This window comes from Sipha flava, unplaced genomic scaffold (assembly GCF_003268045.1).
Source record: "Sipha flava isolate LNK unplaced genomic scaffold, YSA_version1 177_pilon_pilon, whole genome shotgun sequence".
NCBI lineage: Eukaryota > Metazoa > Arthropoda > Insecta > Hemiptera > Aphididae > Sipha > Sipha flava.
The window spans coordinates 848,268-871,366 of NW_020272091.1; the positions used below are offsets into that span (position 1 = coordinate 848,268).

General features: G+C 26.7%; 1 protein-coding gene across 10 annotated transcripts; it reads right to left on the minus strand.

Annotated features, from left to right (window-relative positions):
- Positions 1–979: 979 nt before the first annotated feature.
- LOC112680573 (putative uncharacterized protein DDB_G0282133) lies at positions 980–21,449 on the minus strand. 10 transcript variants are annotated; one of them, XM_025550714.1, is made up of 38 exons: positions 21,270–21,449; positions 18,430–18,575; positions 18,129–18,335; positions 17,926–18,060; positions 17,478–17,676; positions 17,319–17,423; positions 16,745–16,875; positions 16,442–16,680; positions 16,227–16,377; positions 16,083–16,166; positions 15,830–16,018; positions 15,464–15,632; positions 15,256–15,418; positions 14,992–15,118; positions 14,810–14,928; positions 14,169–14,256; positions 13,970–14,098; positions 12,672–12,828; positions 11,512–12,280; positions 11,334–11,455; positions 11,027–11,266; positions 10,811–10,952; positions 10,636–10,711; positions 10,037–10,172; positions 9,855–9,973; positions 9,330–9,518; positions 7,064–7,233; positions 6,803–6,911; positions 6,551–6,742; positions 6,010–6,264; positions 4,445–4,624; positions 4,214–4,372; positions 4,042–4,156; positions 3,823–3,980; positions 2,267–2,411; positions 2,103–2,200; positions 1,814–2,042; positions 980–1,717 (listed from the first exon to the last, which is right to left on the minus strand). In XM_025550714.1, the coding sequence occupies exons 2-38, from the start codon at positions 18,517–18,519 to the stop codon at positions 1,566–1,568; spliced, it is 6,237 nt and encodes a 2,078-aa protein (XP_025406499.1). In that variant the 5' UTR covers positions 18,520–18,575; positions 21,270–21,449; the 3' UTR covers positions 980–1,565. The 10 variants fall into 10 exon arrangements, with proteins under 10 accessions (XP_025406499.1, XP_025406504.1, XP_025406503.1 ...); XM_025550719.1 differs by having other exon boundaries at positions 15,256–15,394; positions 16,745–16,881; XM_025550718.1 differs by having other exon boundaries at positions 15,256–15,397; positions 16,745–16,881.
- Positions 21,450–23,099: the final 1,650 nt, after the last annotated feature.

The following is a 23,099-nucleotide window of genomic DNA, read 5'->3' on the forward strand; positions in this document are numbered from 1 at the left end:
CATATGAATATGATTTATGCAACAAATTAGGACTAGAATAAGAAAATACCAAATTAATTTATTAGTATTGTAAAGGCCTACTAGAAGAATTTATCAACTGACTAGAACAAGCAAGTTAATAATTGATATAATAAACAATTTTATAATAACCTAACCCAAATGATTATTTAGGACACTTGGTTTTTCTTTAAATTGAAATTAAAATATTTTGCTCAGTTTCAAATTTTTAAATACATGAATGATAGATCATTCTAGTTTTAATAATAAATTAATGTAGAACCAGAATATTTCATTCACAATAAAAATTAATTTATTAGAATAGAAAGCACATTATGGTTCAATTTAAACTTTAGTTCCATTTTGAACAATTATGAATCATATTTGTTGCTGTACCAATTTTAAAATAATTAAATTTACTCTTTTGGATTACCTTCAATCATTGAGAAGCAGATAACTAACTTAACATATTACAGTTGAAGTACATAGGTGGTAGGGATAATCAGGAAGTACTTAAATAATGACATGAAAATTTATCAATACTTGCTAATTTCCACTATATATGTGGACTATATATTAAAGAAATTTTCACAATCAATACAAATATAATAAGCATTGATTTTGTGATATTTTTGTAGTAAATCATGTATTAAAAGATATTAGGAAGATTACAAAAAATAAAACCAATAGATCGGGAATAAAATTTTTTATTTCTTCTTTTTTTTGTATATGTATATTATTTTATATTTCTATTATGAAACGCTTTTAAAAATTGGACTTACACTTCACTTGAAAAAAAAAAACAATTCTTTAATTACATTTAAAGGATTAGTATGATTTTACTGAGTTAGCTGTAAGATGTTTTTTACAAAAAATGAAATTATCTATAATTTATGGGCGGGAGTAGAGGGGGGAAATGTATAAAGTAAACAAAGACCTTAAAGTTAATAGTTATAAATGAAAATTATAAAAAAAATCTATATTTAAGTTGAATAAAATGAATAAATAAAAAATTTAATATTAAATTGTTAACATTCTAATAATAACAAGCATACATTTATATCGGCATTATTTTTGCACAATCACTATTTTCAATTACAATTACAAATAAAATTAATCAATTTTGTTCTTATCTGTCTGTCAGACAGTTATATATCATACCAACAGAGGAAATTTTTTTTATATTGATTCTATGACATTCCAATTACATACATGTATATTTGTACTATTTTAAGAAAAAAATGATCAACCCACAATTGAAATACCTACAAATTAATAGCACAACTTTTTTTATTTAGTTGTTAATTATTATATAATATTCATTTAAATGATAATAATAAAAAAATTGACACAGAAAAAACTTGCTTAATACAAATAAATAGCGTACAAGAACTCTCAAATCATTGTTTGGGATAGATTATGACAATTTTTTTTTTTAATATATATAATATAAATAAATTGTTATCTAAAGAACACGACTAATTTAGCAATTTGCATAGTACTCATGAGTTCACAAAACATACAATGTATAGTCTACACGTATATCCATTCGAGTATAAAGTTTAAAACTATTCATTAGCCGCCAAGGGTTTGTCATCTTTACATTCTGTGCTTTGTGGTTTAGAATTGCTATCTATTTTTTCTTCAGCTTTCGAATCAACGTTCACATTAGCATTATCAATTTTGTTGGGTAAAGGCAATTGTGATTCAACAATCAAACCTAGAAAAAAATAAAATAGAATGTATTATTTAAATAAAATAAAATTAAACTACAAACGATAAAAAAAAAAAAAAAAAATAGTAAAAACCTAGTTACCTGTATTTGATACAAAATAGTTATTGGAGGTTTGACTTTTGTTCATTAAGTGTTGCATAGGTGCACAATTAGGTTGCATACGCATGTTTTGTGGAGGAGGCATTCGTTGTATATGTTGGAACGTCGATACTGGCCTTTGGATAGGAGATGGATATTGAGGTGCAATATTTCCAGCCATTGATCCACTATTACTATTATTCATATTCATTCTAGGTTGTTGCATCAGTGGCTACAAATAAAATAATAATTATGTATTATTGTTAAAATTACATACATCAAAAAAATTTACCAATTGATTATTTTGAGATGCAGACACTTGATAGCTACTGTATTTTCCTTGCATAGCCTGATGAGTTTGTTGATTTGAATTCATCAATGGTTTATTAGCTAAAATGTAAAAAACCACATAATAACAGAAATTATTTTTATAAAGAGAATAAAATAATAGCTTACTTTCAAAAAATTGTTGTTGTCTGAATATATTTGAGGAAAACATAGGATTTCCTAAATCTTGTTGGTTAGAGATACCAGATTTTTGTAGGTCATTAGTACCATTTCCAGCAGCTAAATTACCTTTCATGTATGAGATTTGTCGATACTAATAAAATTAATATAAAAAATACTTTGAATAAAAACACTTTTATACATGAGATAAAAGAAATATATTTTATGCACTATTTTTGTTTTATACGTAGAACAGATAAAACAAATCTAATTTTAAAAAGTTGAAAATAAAGAAAAAACAATTAAATGTAAAAAATAATTCATTAATTCAATTTCACTGAAGTAAAGCTCAGTTTTTTAAAATAAAAGTTTCAAATAAATTGATTTGAGTCAACTATTTTAATGCTACATTATATAATTTATACTTTGTGCAACATTAAAAATTATTTATTTTTTACAATAATTGAAACAATTTTGAAATATTAGTTAGGTTAGTAGTAAGAAATTAAGTACACAGTTACCATAAATGTTAAGTTGAGGATACAATTGATAGCTGAATTTAAGAAATATATAATCATCATTAGGGTACAGATGTTGTAATAATAAAATTGATTGCAGTATTGCACTAAAATATACTGAAAATAGCATTTTAAAAAATCTAAAATTGCACTAAAAAAAATTATATTACGTAATATTTCATAAAATTACGTTTATTTATTATTTTTCATAATCTTATTGGTTATAAATATATACTTAAAAATATTGTTGCATATAACTGTAAATAATTTTTTTTTAATTGTTTTTCGGTTTGGAGCCAATAAATTTTTATATTTCATAAAATTTTGTCCTACGTCGGTTGATGGGAACGAAGCGTACTTAAAATAAACTAAATAGCTTACCGTCAAGTCTTCAGATAATGCAGCCAAATTTTTTTTTCTCCAGTCAGTAAAGAATTTATTATACTTATGGTTTTAAATCTAATATAACTTCAATGAATTTTTTAATATTTTTTGTGTTAAATATATTTATTTGTACGCATTTTAAATATGGCAAATCAAATAATCATAGTATGACGAAACCAATATAATTTTTAAAATAATCAAACTATTGTTGTAACTATATATACAATAATATCAATATACAATAAAACATTTAAATAATATACATCAATATATCAAGTACTTCAGATAATTTAACAATTTTATTTCATGGAATTTTAGTAAAACAGTTTAAAAAGTATAAAAAAAAAGACGTTATATAAAAAGTGAAAAAAAAGTTGAAAACTGTATTTTTAGATTTTCATTCGTACCTACACGAAATGCATTTAAAACTTACTTTGCAATAAATTGGAGCAGAAGAAGAAAAGTTGCAAATGTAACAACATCCATGTCCTAATCATCATTATTATACCATATACAAATTTTTAGGTCATTTAAAAGCATAAGTTAATATTTATTGTTATAATTACATTTTATGGGTTAAAAATAACGACTAAATAAATTAGTAATAAATTAAAAAATAAAATTATAATAATTGTGTACAATTTAAAATAAAGCTGAAATTACCTGAGATGTGTAATTTTGCATGTTTGGTGGTGGTGGTGCATTTTGGGAACCAAAAGCAGTTGGAATTCCAAATGTGTTGCCACCCGATGCACCAGCAACCACTTGTGCTTGAAATGCAGAGGCAACATTTGGAATATAACCAGGATTGGTTGGTCCTGCTAAATATTATAAATTTAAATATTAATAAATATCAATTTTTAATAACATATTAAAACTTACTTGCTGAATTAGTAGAATATAATGATGATGAAGACTGTAATGGTGTTGGCCGTGCATTATTCAAAGAATTATATGGCTGATTGAACATAGTTGTTGGATCATACTGTACCATATACTAAAATATAAAATATGATTTTAAAAATAATTTAAGATATTTAAAAAAAAAACTTACAGGTGAAGGTTGAGGTGTTGTTGCATTATATGCAGTCTTATTGCCAATTGTTCCAATTTGCTGTGAAGACTGTTTGACTTGTGAGGAAGAAGAATTAGTACTGCTTGGTAATAATACAGGATTTAAATTTGAATTTATTTGCTGACCATTGTTATATGGCTATTTATAATCAATTATATATTTTAATTAGATGGTTATAATATGAAATAGTATTTTATATTTTATACGTACTGGTCCCATTCGAAATGGAGATATAGAAGATTGAAATACTTCTGAACCACCTTGACCACCTGGTGTAGAGGCATGAATAAACATTGATGGATTATATTGAGGTGAATTTTGATTTAAACCATTAGATTGAAGACCATAAGGAAATTGATTATATTGAGACCGTGTAGTATTGCTTATAACCTATCATTTATTAAAAAAAAAAAAAATAAATAAATAATAATTTTTTAGGAAGAAAAATATGATTATGTATGTATGTTACCGGCAATATAGATAATTCAGGTATTTTGTAAAATGCTTAGGCATTATGCAAATTTCCAAACCATTTTAGGTAATGTAAATAAAACATATGATTTTTAATATTATTTTACATATAACCTAGGTATTATATTATTACCATTATATAAATATTTTACTTAACTACTATTTATTTATTATAACATGTTTTAGAAAAGTGACATTTTGAAGAGCACAAAATATTATTTTTTAGGCAAATACACTTTTTATTTTGACACTTGGACTTACAAACATATTTTAAAAATCCTTAACCTATTCTTGTGGATTCAATTTTTATCAACTTATTATACTGTTCGTCAGATAAAACACTGGTATTAGTGGCCAAATTTTTAAAAAAAATTTGAATAAAAATTTTACTTCATATAAATCATATGCATAGTTGCAACCAAAACAAAACACGAAAATGACGAGAAAAATTACGATATCGTAATAAAATTATTAGTATGTTCAATAATACATATCAGAATTACTATTGTAGTAGTAAGAGGATATTTATCTTTATTGCGTTAAATTGTGAACGCACATTTATGATAAACAAGTTGTTAATAATAGGCGAGCCCAATTTAGTTTGTTTTCTTCATATTGCCTACTCCACGATTGGCATTATACATAATACCTAGACAAAGCTCGTATATTGCGTAGTGATTTTTGGCATTTTATATAATGTCTAGGCATTTTGCAAAATACCGGATTATCCATATTGCTGGTAACATATATAAATAATAAGTTTATAAATTATATTTATGTTTAACATATTTTAATGATGATAATGAACTGTATTAAGTAGTGAATTTATTAATAATAAATTTCTATTTTTATCATCAAGATTTAAAATTATCGACGAATAGATTGTGGGTAATGAACTTTTTTAAGTTCAAAATACAATACAACTGTCAAATATAATTTAAAGTTATAAAATATTAATAACATAAGTTTAGAATGTAATCTACTAAATTCATTAACTAATAAATACGAGCATAATGATCCATTCACCTATTTTACCAAAAAAAGAAAAAAAAATTAAATTTAAAATGGCCAACATACCTCGGGTAAATAATGATTTTTATCATATAATTTTTAAATTATCAAATATTTAATTTTTTTGCTATATTTTAGAGCAGTAAAATCTTAGCTCTATAACACATTATACTGTTCAGTAATGAATTATTGGTAAAAGTTAAATTTATTAGATGTTCATCATTACTCTCTTTTTTTTTTTTTTTATTTTATAACATTTCAATGCATAAAAGTTAAAATTTGTATTGACTTACGGTTTGTGAAGGTTCTAACATCGTTTGATACACTTGTGGTGCTGATGGTGATGGAGGAGGTATTAAATGCTGTTGAGCTGAATTAAACAAAATAGCTGAAGATGGAGAAGGTCCAGGAGCAGCAGATACATATTGTTTAGCTAACATCTCTACACCAGTTTTATTATTTGTATTTAATATTAAATGTGTTTGTTGCTGTTTTAAAATATGAGCACCATACATATCGGGTAACGCATCACTATTATCCATCATTATCTAAAACACAATTAAAAAAGTATTAGAATACATATTTTGTTTAAATCTATATATTATCTTCAAATGTCAAATATATTAAAAAGCTAAACTAATAATTAAATTATTAATACCAAACAAATGAAAAAAAAAAAAAAAAAAAAAAATTGAAAATGTATCATTATTTTTTATTTTGCTATGCAACTAGTAATAAGTATGTTAGAGGAAAAATTTATTTAGCATAATTAAACTGATCAAAATACAATCAAAACTTTAACTTAAATTATTAATAAAAGATAATGTAATTTACTTGTAAGTTCATATGTGTTGCTTGTGTTGGAATAGTATTTGCAAGTGGTGTAGTAGAAGTATGTGGTTGAGGTGTTGTAGAACTGAATACATGAGTACTTGTAGACTGTTGTTGTGGTTGTTGAGGTTGTTGTTGTTGTTGTTGTTGTTGACTCAATGGAGGCGACAGTGTACCCTGCGGTTGAGGTTTAACCTTGAGAAATATCAAAATATTATAAATGATATATTACCTTATTGACAGCCAAGAAATTACCTTGCATACGTTTGTGGTAGCAGAATTTGGATCTTGTTTTAGTTGACCAGCAGCAGCCATTGATACTGGAATGTATGAACCAGCAACATTTTGTAATTGAGGGGCAGGACTAAAATTTTTTAATTCACAAATATTTGATTAGCATAGAATATATTATTTTAAATTTTTTGTACAGGGTTATACAATAAAAGTAATGTTAAAAAGCAGCGATGAACAAATATTAAAATTTACGTGTTAGTTACAACAAAAAGTGTCACGTACCAAAGTACATACCTGTACACTTGCTGGTTATGAACTCTTTGTTCATCAATAACAGAAATTTCAGATTTATCATGTTGTCCACTACTTGCAGTGCTATAAACTGTATTAAAAGCATTTTCAGCAATATTTTGTTGGACTTGTTGATTAGACTCAGGTTTATCATCCCATACCTTCAACAGAAAAAAAAAACATTTATATTTAATTTAACTACAAATGTTTTTATATAAAATGTTAATTCAAAATAATAATACAATAAAATTGGGATTGGAAATATCCTAGAAAATTATCAAGCTAAGATTTAGAAATGCAGAACACAAAAGAATGTATAAAACCATTAATAAAAATAACTATAATTACAATAATTTACATTAAGAACCAAACCATAAAATGTTTGTATATAATTTTTATTACAATATTTCAAATAAACTATCGCTACATTTCGCACATTTTTTCTTTCTTTATTAATAATATACACAATTGGCATAATAAGACTATGAACTAAGTTAACAAAAATCAATTGAAAAATGTTGGTTGAAGAAGCCACCCAATGATTAGACTTTCATTTTTAACTATTATTTTAATTTATAAAATTTATCTTTTTTTTTTTTGTTTGTTGTTTGTTTTGGATTAAGGATTTAGTAGGTTTCTGCACTATATTTATAAGTGCGATTGGATGACAGTTTAGGTGTAGGTGGAACTGTTTATAATAATTTTTTGCCTAATACCTATAATTTTTCTTTGTATTTTATTTTGAAACCTCAGAATTTTATTTAAATTAAAAAATGTTTGCATTGCCCTATAGCTATAGGTCGTATGTCCAAATTGGCTTTAAGAAAGATTTGTAGAGAAGTAATTTAATATTTAGTTTTGAGCATTTGTTGTTGACGATTAGGGTTTTGAGTATTCATAAGCAAGTTAAATTGTAATTTTTTAGCTTTGATGTGATGAGCCCCGGTAAGACGGCAGTCTAGGGTTAGCGCGAGATATTTAACAATAGGAGATGGGGGATTCAAGTACAAAAGTGTTACTTCTGGACATGGTACTAATTTAAGTGTAAATAAATGTAATATGTACTGATTTGGATTAGTTTATTTCAAAAAGCTACTTTTTATACCAGATGGTTTTATAGGTTTATGGAGGCTATAGTAGGATCTAAACTGGATGATACTATGACTTTGTTGCCCACGTAGTCAGCTAATAATGTGTTGGACGTGGTCGGTTGGTCAGATGTATGGATATTGAACAGTATTGGGGAGAGGATTCCACCTTGTGAACACCTGCCACAATTCCAGCTATATTAGAGTACAAAGAACCATAATGGACTTAAGTATTGGTCTGCGAGATATGATTTAAGTATAACGTAGTATGTTGGGTGTAAAAATTTTTTTAATTTGTATAGCAGATCTTTATACCACACTCTGCTGAAGGCCTGAAATACTTCAAGGAATGCACAGGTACAGTAGTTATTTTTTGGAGGGCAAAGTAAATAGCGTCGACAACTCTATGGACTTGATGAATAATCGAGTGTTGAGCACAAAAACCAAATCGATGGCCTGGTAATATTTTTTTTTTATTTAACATGATAGGAAAGAAACATTTAAAAAAGTTTTTCTAATATTTTGCTGAAAAACAGCAATAAGCTGATTGGTCTATAAGAATTTAAGGAGTCAGTTAGTTAATTTGATTTTGGGATTAGAATGATTTTAAAAAATTTCCAGAGAAGGGGGAAATAAGAGTCTTTGGGTTGCATTGAAAATGTGTGTAAGGAGGGCGATAATACATTTTGGTAAGCATCTGGCAACTTTCACTGTAATTAAATTGAATCCTGGGGATTTCATAAGTGAGTATTTTTGTATAGTAAATTTTACGCACAGGGCGTTAAGTGTTTGACTGGTAAAGATACCAGGAGAGAAGAGTCTAGATACTTTTGTAGTGTTTGTAGTAGCTCGTGAGAATGTTTCAGGATGAGATTGAAAAAATATAATAATAAAGATGATTTTTAAATAGTTCTGCTTTTTCAACATTAGAAGAAGCAAGACTAACATCTGGATTTTTTATTGAGGGGGGATGAAACTTTGTATTGGAGAGCATGTTTTATTTTCCTCCAAAGACTCCCATATTTGGTCTACAAGTTAGTTAAGTGATTTGCAAATGAATGCACACTAATATAAATTAAATAAATTATATTTAAATTGATAATGAATTTTAGATGTATAAATAATGAACAATTGATGGATAAAACAAATATATGAAGACATATAATAACCTTTTTAGTGCCAGCAATCATGGTTTTTAAATCACTTGCTGCTAATGATGATGGTCCAGTATGCATTGATCTAGAATGTGATGTCATGGCCATAACGTCTTTGTTTTCCGCAGATAAATGACCACCATTATGAGTAAAATCAGACTCAAAGTCACCAAATCCAAGATTCAAATCAGAATTTTCATCATTCTAAAATAATAAGAATATATTATGCATATAACAAATAAAACTTATAATTTAATAAAAAAAAAAAAAAATTAAAAATATTCAACTAAAACAAGAAACATTAATTGTATATAATGTTTAAAAAAATATTGAGCAATAGAAAATTGCTGGATTATAAATACATTCAAAATCACAGAACATTGTGTACACAAATAAATTTTAAAAATAGGATTTCAGAAATAAATTATTGAGACCTTTAAAATATAAAAATAAAATACTAATTCCAATGAGTATTTGAATAGAAACAACAAACATAGCAAAATAAATTTAATTTTTTTTTATCAAATCCTTTAAAAATACCTTAAAGCTCATTGACATTTGAACGGCTTCGTTCAATTTAGCATCTTTATTATCATTATTTGAAGATTTGAATGCTCTAAAGCAAGTTTCTTGACTCTCTTCATTAAAGTTACAAGTTTCTAAAAAAAATATATTTTATCAATTATTTAAATAATTAATTATTAAAAATAAAGAAATTTTACCTTTATCATTGCGCTGTTTAATATTTGAGTTATATTTATTTTTAGATTCTCCACAAGGTTTAGATTTGTAAGTGGTATTTTCAAATATAATTGTTTTCATTCGTTGAGAAGAATCAAGAATACCATTTTCCATGACCTTATATAAATGATTAAATAAAATATTATAATATTTAATTAATTAAATAAATATTTATATACAGGAGATCTGGAAGTGAAGTAATTATTTTAAATATTTAGGTATTTGAATATTCAATCTTATTCTACAAAACTAATGATGAAAAATATTTTCATAAAACACAAAATTAACTAATTAATAATTAAAAAGCTACCACAAATTTTTATTACTTAAAACAACAACAGTTACACTAAAAAAAAAAAAAAATCAGTTTTAACATAAAAGCCTTCATACATTTTCTTTAACTATATGAAATCATAAAAAAATGTCTTTATCAAATGAAGAAAATGGTTAGTTTTAAAAATTGTAAACACATTTCAAATAGTTTTTAGTAAATTATCTCTTCAAGGTTTTTCAGTTAAATAATTATTCAAAATATATATAAATTGAAATTTAATAAATCAATTTTAATAAATATACATACATTAGGGGATCCTTTTTCTTTATTTGAATTTAATCTTTGAGTTGTTTGTCCAGGAATTTCTTTAATTTCAGTTAAACTAAAACATAATGTGTTACTTGTTAAAAAATAATTATTTCAATAAAATTATAAAAATAATAAAAAATCAATTAAAAACTATCTTGAATAAATATAATACCTGTTGGCTCGGTTATTGGATTGAGGAGCAACCGCCTTATTTACATTAGGCGATTGCGCTCGGAGTGCATGAGTTATTGGTTTGTCCCAAGCATTAGTTTGCGGAGGAGGCGGGGGATTGTTGCTAACCATAACTACAGCATCTGTTATAACAATTGATAATTAAAAATAATATTTTATTAAATAAAAAAAAATCATTAACCCTATTTAAACATACCTTTAATAATGGTTGCATTTGAATCATCTTGACTAATTTGAGGTTGGCTTTTTTGTCTTTCATACCTCTGATTAGTTTGACCAGGCTTGACCATATTACTATTTTGATTAGAACGGGACGATGATTTAGATAAATCTTTGCGATTACTTTGATTACTTAAACGTTGATTTTTTTGCTGCGAATCACTTAATTTTCTCTGTTCATCTTTTTTATTGGATCTTCCATCCTGAGAAGAACTTCCTAAAATAACAAATTAAACAAGAAATAATAACACTGATTAAATTGTAATGGTTTATTAAATATATACCTCCATAGTTATTTTTAGAATCATTAATTGAAGTAGTTGAGACTAACTTCTGTCCGGACTTTTCATTACTACCAGATTCTTTAGGTTGATCTTTTTTATCATAATTTGGTCTTTTTTCTCCCCTTAAGTAAAATATAATAATTACAATTTGTTTTAAATTAAGAAATCACAAAATTACCTTGAAGATGACAAATATGTACGACTGCTAAGTCTACGATTACTACTTTTTTGTTGAGCTTCATAATCACTAGGTTCGCTAACAGATTCCCAATTATTGTCTTCTTGTTTTTGACTACCAATAGATCGATTATTAGGCCTTGAACTGAATCGGGTTTCACCACTTCTACGGTTTGTATCCCCTGACATTCCGTATGTATCCATTTTAGATTGTGATTTAGATGAAGAATTTTTATTTCGAATGGATCCTGAATTCGAACTTGATTTGTTGTTTTTATCAATACTTTCATCAATGCTATTTTTTTGACCACTGCGTCCATTTATAACGCGGGATTCCATAGTACTTAAACGTCCTCTTCCTCTTTGTTCAGATCTTTGACCATAACCACGTAACGATTTTTCAGAATATCGATCATTTTGTCGGTTACTGCCTCTATTACGATCATCATTTCTATTTCGATCATCTCCACGATTTCTGTCATCCCCACGATTTCTATCATCATTTCTGTTACGATCTTCACCACGATTTCTATCTTCACCTCGATTTCTGTCATCACGTCGAGATGGACCTCTTGTTCTTTGACTTTCTTCATAAGAATCTGGCCATGCATTTTTTCTATTTGATCCAGACCTGGAAACTGTTCGAGAATTGATACTCTGATGATATGAACGTAATCCAACATTGCGGTCAGATCTCATTCCTTTATGATGAGATAATGTAGAAGTACCAGAATTTTCTAATGAAGATTTTAGGTCTAAAAATATGTTTACTTAATATTAGTTGCTTCTACTATGTTTCTACTTTCTCCAAGTAACAGGAGCACCTCGCATAGCTCCCTTCTCCCTTACCAAAATTGTGATCGAACCACTTACTAAGAAAAAAACTAATTCAAATATAATTTAAATAATCTAGATTGGATAAAACTCATTCTTCAATTTCTATTATATACTTAAGGATAATTATAAGGCTTATATATGGATCATTAAATTGCATCATCCAAATGAATAAAAATCAACTACTTCACCAGTTTTGCTGATTATTGTTGAAATTATTTGAAATATTTATCAAATAATTTAAATAATAACTTCTGCGCTCCTGTTTCTTGATATGACTAAAAATTTTTTTAAATTAAATTTTTAAATTAATATTAGAGTATATACCTGATGATTTAATGTCTTCTTCATTTTTTTGACCACTTTTACCACTTTTTACTTCCTGATCAAGCTTTGATTGATTATGATCTTGTAACATTTTATTTTTGTTTGTTGGAGCCAAATCCCAAACACCAGATTTAGCTTTAGTAGATAAATCATCACCCTAAAATATTAATAAATGGTTATTGCTTCATGTAAAAATTTAATTTTATATATATATGCATTAATGAAATAATAATTCTAAGAAATAAAAATAATGTATCAACTCAAACATAAAACTTATAAATGAATTGGTTAAATGATAAAAATGTAATACATTTATATAATTTATTTAATACATTGACTACTTTGAGGGTTATTTTGGACCCCTAAGTAGAATTTTTAAGTGGGCCATGAGAGGTCATTTTGTTTGTCATTGTAGACTCAAAGGGTTAATAGCCCTTCAGTTGCTGTCTAAATATCAAACATAAAATATCAGATTCTCTGTTATCAGCTAATCGAAATTTTCCACTTAGATTTAAATATTTACATTTTTTGTTAGTCATTAATTTAATTTAGTTTGATTATTTTTACTTTTTACATATTAAGTTTTAATTTATATAATTCAATTTTCTCTTAAAATAAATTATAAAAACAATATTACTGACTATTGCAATATGTCAGTTGATACTGAAATATCACTATATTTACTATCAATAATGCTTAAGGATATTTTAAATTTTTGTTTTCGTAAACTTAATTTTTTTTTTTTAATGAACATTACTCAGTGGGCGAATACATTTTCAGATGAAGGTTAAGTCAAAAATTACATCAATGATGAATTAAATGATCCAGGTTTAAAAATACCTGATTTACAAAACAGAAGCAATTGAATGGCGAAAATGAAGATAATGAATGGGTCTGCGAGAAAGATAACATTGATTAAAGAACATAATATTATTTTACTTTGGATACTAGAATATTGAAATGGGGTCCAGTTACTGAAAACTTAAATGACATACCATATAACTTAAACACTATTTTGTAGGAATACATTTAACTTTATATTTACATAACATTTATTTTTAATTTTATAATAGTTATAATAATTCTTTTTGCAAATGAGGTTCAATTTGACCCTCCACATTCTAAAGGTGAAATAACATATGAAATGATATATAAACAAGGCCTGTAACTAAGAATCATTAAAACAAATTAGTTGGGATTCAAAAAAAAAAAAAAGTTATAAGGCATATGGATAACACACTGAAAATGGAATGCAGTCAAGGCGTTAAAAATTTAGAATAGAAATAATTAACACTTGCTTGATCATTTTTCTTTGAATCCTTTCTTTCACTTTTAACCAACTGGTTTAAATTGCGTTTAGGTTCGTTAGTTAATTCACAAGCTTCAAGTTTTTCTTGAGTAATAGGACCTGGTATATATTTTTTACTCTAAAATAAAATGAGTTAAAATATTTAATAAAAATATGAATAAAACTATCAGATAAAAATAAGTACTTACATATTGACCTATTAAGTTTATATCATCCTTATAGTAATCTGTGTTAAGAGATTTCTGTCCCCAAGAGTACGATTCATCATCAACTTGCCTAAAAATAAATGTAAAATAAAAGATGTTTGGTTTGTTAAAAAAAGTTAAGTGCCCAGTCAAAAAGTGCAATATTCCCAAGGACCACAATTTACATGTTTCAATTTTTTTTTTATAGATTTATTATTCACCATTTTGATTTAAATAGTAATTATTATGATGAAATGATTTCATTTAATAGTTGGCTTTTGTTTAGGATTTATAGAGGGCAATTATGATTTTTTCAAGGATAACAAAAAAGCAGTAATTAGGTTAGGTTACAGCTGATAATATTTAAGACGATGTATGATAATAAGTTAATTTTCATGCTCACAGTATACATACATACATATATATATATATATATAAAATTCAACAAGTACTTTATTGTATATTTATTTTGATACTAATTTCTCAACGAAAAAATAATTATAATCACCAATTATTAGTAAAGCACAACATTAATCCAAGAACACTGATACAAGATATTTGTTTATTGTTATTAGTTTTGCAGAAATAAATACAATATGGTAAAAAATATATAATAAAAACATAACATAACTCTCAAAACTTACAAATTGTCTTTTTCAATTTCCTCTGGAGTTTCTAACGAATCTCGAGAATGATACTTTGACACTTTTTTATCAGTATCATAACTATCATCACTGGATTTCTTTATATTACTTCCAGATTCCTATAAAAAAAAAAAAAAATTATATACAATGAAATGAATTAATTCTTCACTGATAATACAAACATTTCTTTTGAAGTCACGTTTGTGGTCAAACATTTTTCTATTATCATCAGTCCTAGAAGAATAATCAATGTGAGCATATTTATCATTTTTATCTTTTGGATCTGAACGAGCTTTTTCTCTTCTATATCTGTTAAAAATTAATTTTAAGTTAAATTTATTCGAGAACAAATATATTGTTAGTTACAACCAAAAATATTTCGACGATTATTGACAGTTAAATAAATATTTTTAACATTTGAATATTAAATAAAATGCAGTACAAACCTATCAAAATCTGAACGCTTATCACGTTTTTGACTTGACGTTTTATTTATATGATCATCTTCAATCCATGAATCACTTCTATACTCTGAATATCCACTACTACTCATATCACTGTCAGTACGACTAAGTGTTTTAATACCTTCTGTAAAATAATATTTAAATACTTTATAAATTTAAAAATTAAAACTTTATCAAAAATTAAATATACTTGAAGAAATATTTTGAACTTTATTAGTTATATCACTATTTGGTTCAAACTGTTTCTGCAGTCTTGAAGAAGCATATTTGTTCATTTCTTTATTGTCATTAGATTCATCGTTCATATCTTTTGATAGTTCAGAACGAGATTTGAGAGAATCATCTACGAAATCTTTATTCTGCAACAATAACATAAAATAATTTTAATTTTATAAATAATATTTTATTATTTTAAAATTAAGATGGATAGGATAGTCTTATTATGTATTTAACTATGTATTTAGTGGACATAAATATTTACAATAATTTGACTTGATGAATTGTCTTACATCATTGTTTTAAAAATTACCATTTAAATATTAAATACAATATTTACTTTATGATCACTATTTTCTCCATCTAATTTTTTAAATTTTGTTGCTTCTAATTGTTGTTGCATTTCAAAACGTTTCATTTCTTCTAATTTTCGATCTTTAGCACGTTGTAGAGCAGTAGTTAACTCTTCATTTACACGGGCTCTACCCAAAGATTCATCATCATAATCATCATCAATCTGTCGATCTTCCTAAGTTTAAAAATTAAATAATGAGTATCCATAGAACACAAGTAATTTAAAAAAAAAATCTAACTTCATGTAATGGTAGTCTATAGTATTGCATGTAATCTGTATTATAAGGAATACCGTTGATGTTAATAGGCATAAATATACCTTCCTATAAAAAAAAAATTGCCATGAACTTTAATTTTCTTTCTTAAACTTATACTTTACTTACCTTTACATTTTGAGCTAAGCTTGGATCACTATTAACAGCTTTATTTGAATAACCTTTTGCATCAGATTTACTTCTAATATCTCCATTTAATGATTGTTTTTTTAATTTTTCGTTTATTTGGTCTTCATCATCACTAAAGTCTAATTTTTTACTGTAAAATAAATCAATATTTAAAAATAAATATACTATAATACTTATATATACAAAATCATTACTTATAATCAATTTCCCCTTGTATAGACCATCCAGCTTCTTTTGAAAGTTCATTCATTCTTTTTAAATCTTCTTCACTTATAATTGGAGGAGGTATTAGTTCTTTGATATCTGCTGAAGGTTTATTAAGGGCACCATCATTAGACGATGATGCTGATGTATGATGCAAACTTTTTTCTGATTGATAAATATGTTGTTTGGGATGATGTGTTACAACATTATCAGATTGATTTGAAACCATCTAGTAATTATAAAAAAAAAAGTATAAATATGGAATTTCGAAAATTATATATTAAAAATCTTACAAATGTAGGCAACATGTTTCTCATAATTGGATTTTTAGTCATGTTATACTGCATGTGATAAGGATTCAGGCCGGCCGGGGCCCCTGCCACCCCATTTTGGACCAAATTGCTCCGTACGCCATTCACATTTTCTGTCCCTTAAAATTTATATTTATACAAGACATGTTTATTTCACTAACACATTACAAATATTAATAGATTAGCTAAATTTTATTAATTACACACAAAACTAGTATTTCAGTTTTTACTATTTTAATAAAGTAGAAGTATAAAAACAATGATTTTTAAGTTATAGTTTCTTAAGTAAATTAAAATTTGTTAATTATATGATGATAAATACATAGGTTATGTAATTACTAATTGCTAAAAGAATTCTATCAAAAAATAATATGTATTTTAGTTTTAAATATTATTTAACCTAACATTTAAAGATTAAACATATTCTAAATTACAAGTTTTAATTGTATAACATATGTACTAAAATTAATGCATTAGGTTAAATATATTATATGTATTTAGAATTTTAAAGATACATAATACCATAAATAAAAATATAATCCTAAAATGTACATACCGGAAGATATTTGAGAATGAAGGGTTTGACCTGGAGTTCCAGTAACACTGCCACCACCTTGAGGCATTTGGGGACGACTGCCACCTTGCATCCAACTTGTTTCGGCTAAGATAAATTAAAAATGAGTCAATTTATAAATTCTAAAAAAAATTATCTTACTTTGTGGACGAAGAGAAGGTCTCTGTTCTGTGTTGGCCTGTGTAGGTGTATTCGTAACGATTATATTTTTGTGTTCTCCACTTGAAGTAAGACTTGGAAATTCTTGTTGGAATAGCATTGTACGATGCGCTAGATATGTGGGAGCAACTGGAACATCCACAATTTTTTTTGCCCATGTTTTGTTGTCGGCATGAGAAGGCTATTAAACAAAATACATATAATTTATAAATAAATAGTTTATATAAATAAATAAACGGTCAGTCAAGATTTGATTAACTTTGTATATACCCTATGATGAATTTTAAATATATTTTTTTATTTATTTATACATACAACATTCATTAACAAGTATTAATTATTTACTAATTTTATTTTTTTATTTTATTTAAATATATATATTTAAAATATTGTTTTCTGGTTAATTGATATAGGCAATAAATTGACATACCCTCGCTGTGGTAGTAGTCACTTGTACGGAAGTAAGATGGGACGAAACATGTTGTTGTCCCAGTACAGGCCCACTTTGGGACTGTTGAGATGTTGTCGTGGCAGTTGATGTTGGCGGTACCTCTTTGCCCGCAACCTAAAAAATATTTAATAAAAACCAGTTGGTTAAATTTTTCATAAATATAACAAAATAAAAAAAATTACCACAAGTGATTTCTCTGCAGTTTGTTTGTTTCCCCATCCTGGACCACCAATAGGGACTAAATTAATTGAAGACTCATGGCTAGATTCGGATTTTTCACTTGGCAAATTAACAGGGTTACGAATATTGCGGATAACCTTTCCGATAGGTTGTAATCCATTTTTACGTGTGGCTATGTTTTTATGATGATTACCTTCAGCTGATTCTCCCTAAAACACAAATAAGTTTTTTTTTTTTTAAATTTATGTTAACTACAACTACATAGCTAAAAAATATAATAAATAATAAAAATATTTCACTTACCTTATACAGATTATTTATTTTGAATGATTGAAATGCGATCTTTCCTTTGCTTTTCTCCCCCTTCAAACTGACCCCTGACAATGTAGACATACTGTCTGCAAGGCACCATTTAGATTATACACTCGCCCGTAGAACGTACCTTTAGTCTGCAATACAAATACATTTTTTATATTTATTATATTAATTATTTACTCAGTTGATAGTTAAATGTAATAAATCCTAAATATCGCAGATTCTTTTATTTTGTTTTAACCAAAGTATGCATTTTGTATTATTCATACAGATAAATTTTAACTTTAACATTTTGTTTAACTTAAACAAAATTTGTTAGGTATACAAATATAATAACTTTATATGAATAATAGAAATTAGTTATAACAGTATCATGAGGATCAGTAAAAATGTAATTTTTCATTATATAAATAATTGTAAATAAATTTTACCAATTAAACAGTTAAAAAAAAAAACAATCTATATTAAATGAGAAATTTTTATAATTTTACCTGTTTCGATGAGTTAAACATTGATTTAACATATTTCTATTTTTAAGTAATTCTTAAGTATCTATGAATATATTTAAGTTAATTAACAACCTTAAGAATTGTTTTGTTTATGATAGTAAATATCAGGATAAGAAAATAAATAACAATCACTCAAGAGTTTATACATACAATTAGATTGATACAAATATTAGTACACATTAATTTGAACAAGAATCCAATATTGTTACACATATTTAAACTATACAATATTTTTTTTTACTTAGAGATAGTTACTGTTCTTACTAAATACTATATATTCTTCGTTTATTTTCAAACATTAAGTGAAGATTTTTTTTTTTTTAATTAACAATTATTAACACATGATCTTAATATCTGTAAGTATCGATTAAAATATTTTTAATGGGAATATAAATAATAATATAAAATTATAAAGTTAATAATTCAAATTTAATATAGTTATAAAATAAAAACTTTAAATCTACTGAAATATTGTGATAAACTTTAAATTTATAATTATAGTCAAGAACCAATCAGGCTTAAACTAATTAGATACTAGAAAATTAGTTTGACTTTGTATTGACTTTAAACTCCCTTATAATACGTGATACAAATCCAATAAAATATTTATATATAGCTATAATAAAAATAATGATAAAATTACGATACAACTAGTACAATTTACGTCAAAGTTTAAAATTTTTTAACCTAACTATATATATAAAAAAATAAATAAGAAACAGTAATTAAAAAACTATTAATTAGATAGGTATATACAATAGTGTAATTTTATTTACAAAAATCAATATAAAAAATAAATTGCTCTCATATTTTAAAATGTAAAGAATGTCATTAACACTTTTTATGAGAGTCCTTGACCTTTACATTTTTTAATAAGGAGTTCCAAAATAATGGAATGAATTTCAAAAACAATTATGTTAACTTAAAATTAAATTAAAATCATGTATTTTAGTAGGCATCTAAAGAAAATATAGGAATTTTAAATTTAAATATATACTTGAGAATATAGGTTAAAAATGTAAGGATGTTTATAATAAATGAATATTATAGATAACAGATAACTAAAAAATAAAAATTAAATTCAAACTTTCAACTTTTATACACAACTATTAATTTTTAAATATGTATATTATAAATAATGTAAAACAACAAAGAAGTTAGGTAGAATTCATTTTAAGAATGATAATTTAATATTTAATCTCATGAACTTAAAAGGTTTCAAAAATTATTCAAATTGTCAATAAAGATTTAATATCAAAATAAATGTCAACAAAACTTAACCAGAAAATGATTATAGTATATAGTGGTATAAAATAAGGAGAGAATAGAGTTTTTAATTTAACCCTCTCCATTGCTAAAATCCTAGTTAGGAAATAAATAATAATAAAAATAATTATCATCTAAATATATAAAACCCCCCCCCCCATAAATAATCTTTACTAATACCCTCATATACATATATTTATAAATGTAATATTATTATAGTATATTATTTATATTTGTAGTATTAAATAGTATACTTAATTTTACTAATAATTGTATACTTAGCTGAAAAAAAAAATAAATAAAATTATAAATAAATGCACAGTTGAATAACTAAGTTATAAGCTATTGATATATTATTGAACTTAGTTGTACATATACAAAGCAATTAATGATAAGTATTTAACTAAGAACAACTCTTGATATTTATAGAAATGTACTCTAGGGGTGCAATGACTCAGGAACAATGTTTTTTCAAGTATTAAGATATATAAAGTATGATTGACAAAAAGGATATTATTCTACACTAAAAATACTCAAAACAAACGAAAATCACACTAAGCGTATAATCTACAGTTTAAATTTAAATGGAATTACAGATCATCAACTATTCGTAAAAACCCCAGTATTGATTCCTTTAACTTTTTTAACCACTAGCACAACAGCCTTACACTATTATGCTTAAGTAAACATGCATACGGACATTCAGACTACAGAAGACACTCGAGATCAAATATGTGTTGTGTGTCTGTACAGGAACATCAAATTGTTGTGATGTATGCGTGGAATTAAGAGTCCGAGGACTCGGAGGTTGATTATCACACATTATCCGGGGACGCGGAAAAAAAAGGGTGTAGCGATTAATAGATCTAAAGAGTCATTGACAGGTTGGGTTATAGAAACCCGGAAATGTGGCAACAAATGCACCGTGTGCGTCTGCAAACATTGAGACCGGTCGACCGATCAGCCATAGAGATGGCTTGAAAACAATGGTATTTCTCGGTGAGTCACAATGTCTTGTATCGGCGAGTTGAACTATATTAAAACTGTACTCACTTAGGTCCGTTCGAATGGGTGCACTTGTGACAATTGAATAATATCACTTGAAAAAATTTATTTACAATTAACTGGTGCGAATAAAAAACTAATACGAAGCGAAATCCAATGCGAAATTGTCTTCTTTTTTATCAAACATCACATCGAAAACACAAAATGGCGTCTTTAGTATTGGAAACCTTCATTCACCACATTTTTGCGTTGTGCCGCTCGCCCGCCACGCCTACAATCTCGATTCTCGAACGAGAACGCAGTGCCGGCGCGACCGGGGATTTTGTTGGCGACGGGAATTTTTGTGCCACTAAAGCAGAACGTTGTTTATTTCCGTTTTATCGACTCGATTTTGGAATTTGCGGAGCACTCTCATGCGCATAGACCTATTAACTAAATAGTATTTAATTAATAGGACTGTGCTCACGCACTTGTGACGTGTAATGATAATAATAATAATAATAATAATATTATTATAATAATAGTTCACGGTTCATGTACCTGGACATTAAAATGCACTGACGAAAATAGTACGCGAAAAATATTTTCCTGAACAACAACAATACTAACACTCTATTAAGCCTTCCAACGAAGAGTATTTCGAGAAATATTGGTTTACCCTCAGTCTTTTAATGTATATATGCGACCATCGGTTGTTCGTCGTCGTAAACAAGACTTATCGCGTTTGATACGCTCAAAACGGTTTTTGTTTATATAGATTTATATAGTTATAGAACTTCGGGAGTGATTCAGAATGAGAAGCAGGAAAGCGATGACGAGAATAAATATTCCATCGGGGTGGTGAAAACGATGACGGCGTTGACCCATGGCCAACGTCGACGGCCTTTATTGCGCGTCCTTTCCGCATCCGACGATCATGACCACCCCCACCCCACCCTAAAATGGTGTGCCGTTCGCCCCTCAAACATCACGTCGGGTGAACGACCTTCGAGCCGCACAAACCTGTGCGCACCAACAACATGCACTATAGTTATTGTCACTATTACATTTGTACGTACGTGTATACGTAAACTTCATTCGAAATAATATATTATTATTATTATTATTGTTATTAATATAGAATCACAAACATTGTCATGAACGGTAGCGGTTTTTGTTATTTTATCTGGAGGGGGGGGAGTCCTTTAACTTTATCTTATAATATATGAAGACAAAAAAAAATGTTTAACATATTAATAATTTATTACTTAAAGTTTTCAGATGTAATTCTTACACTAAAAAAAAAAACATAGCATACTTAGCATTTTAGTTACAAGACAAAATATATAAAATATAAAATATAATATATCACAACCTAAACGTGTTACCTGAGGGGAAGTCCAGACCCCCTGGACCCCCCATAAAACTGCCATTGGTCATGTAATCACTTATATACCACGATGTTTGACAACACGTGATATATTAGTCAATGCTCGACTTGGAAAAATTAAAGAAGAGGGACTCTATTTACTTTAAAAAAAAAGAGCGTCTTCAAAACTTGTTAAGCGTTATAATTATAACATAATAATCGTAGGGGGACGCTAAAATTTTTGAAAATTAGTTGGGGTACTCCGTCCCCTTGCGTCCCCCCCTTAATTCGATGTATAATACATTGTAGTAGCATGAAAAAACAGGCGAGAATTATGTAACCGCGTTGAGTGTAGGCACTGCATGTAGACGCGTAAGGTTATAACGGAGGTAAATAAGGAATACTGGTTCATGTTTATAATCTCATAAATTACTTCGTTCACTGTACAGCATCATGACTCCAGAGAGTTCTTTGTCTTATCCGTATAGCCGTATAGGCAGTGCCGGGAATATATATATATATATATATAT

What these genes read in the sequence shown, in the direction of transcription:
- LOC112680573 (XM_025550712.1), bottom strand. Translation starts at nt 18,519, where the DNA reads ATGTCTACATTGTCAGGGGTCAGTTTGAAGGGGGAGAAAAGCAAAGGA. An exon ending in GAGAAAATAGTGATCATAAA is followed by an intron (nt 15,633 to 15,829) that starts GTAAATATTGTA and finishes TTATTGTTGCAG; the next exon opens with AATAAAGATTTCGTAGATGA. An exon ending in ATATTCTACTAATTCAGCAA is followed by an intron (nt 3,981 to 4,041) that starts GTAAGTTTTAAT and finishes TATAATATTTAG; the next exon opens with CAGGACCAACCAATCCTGGT.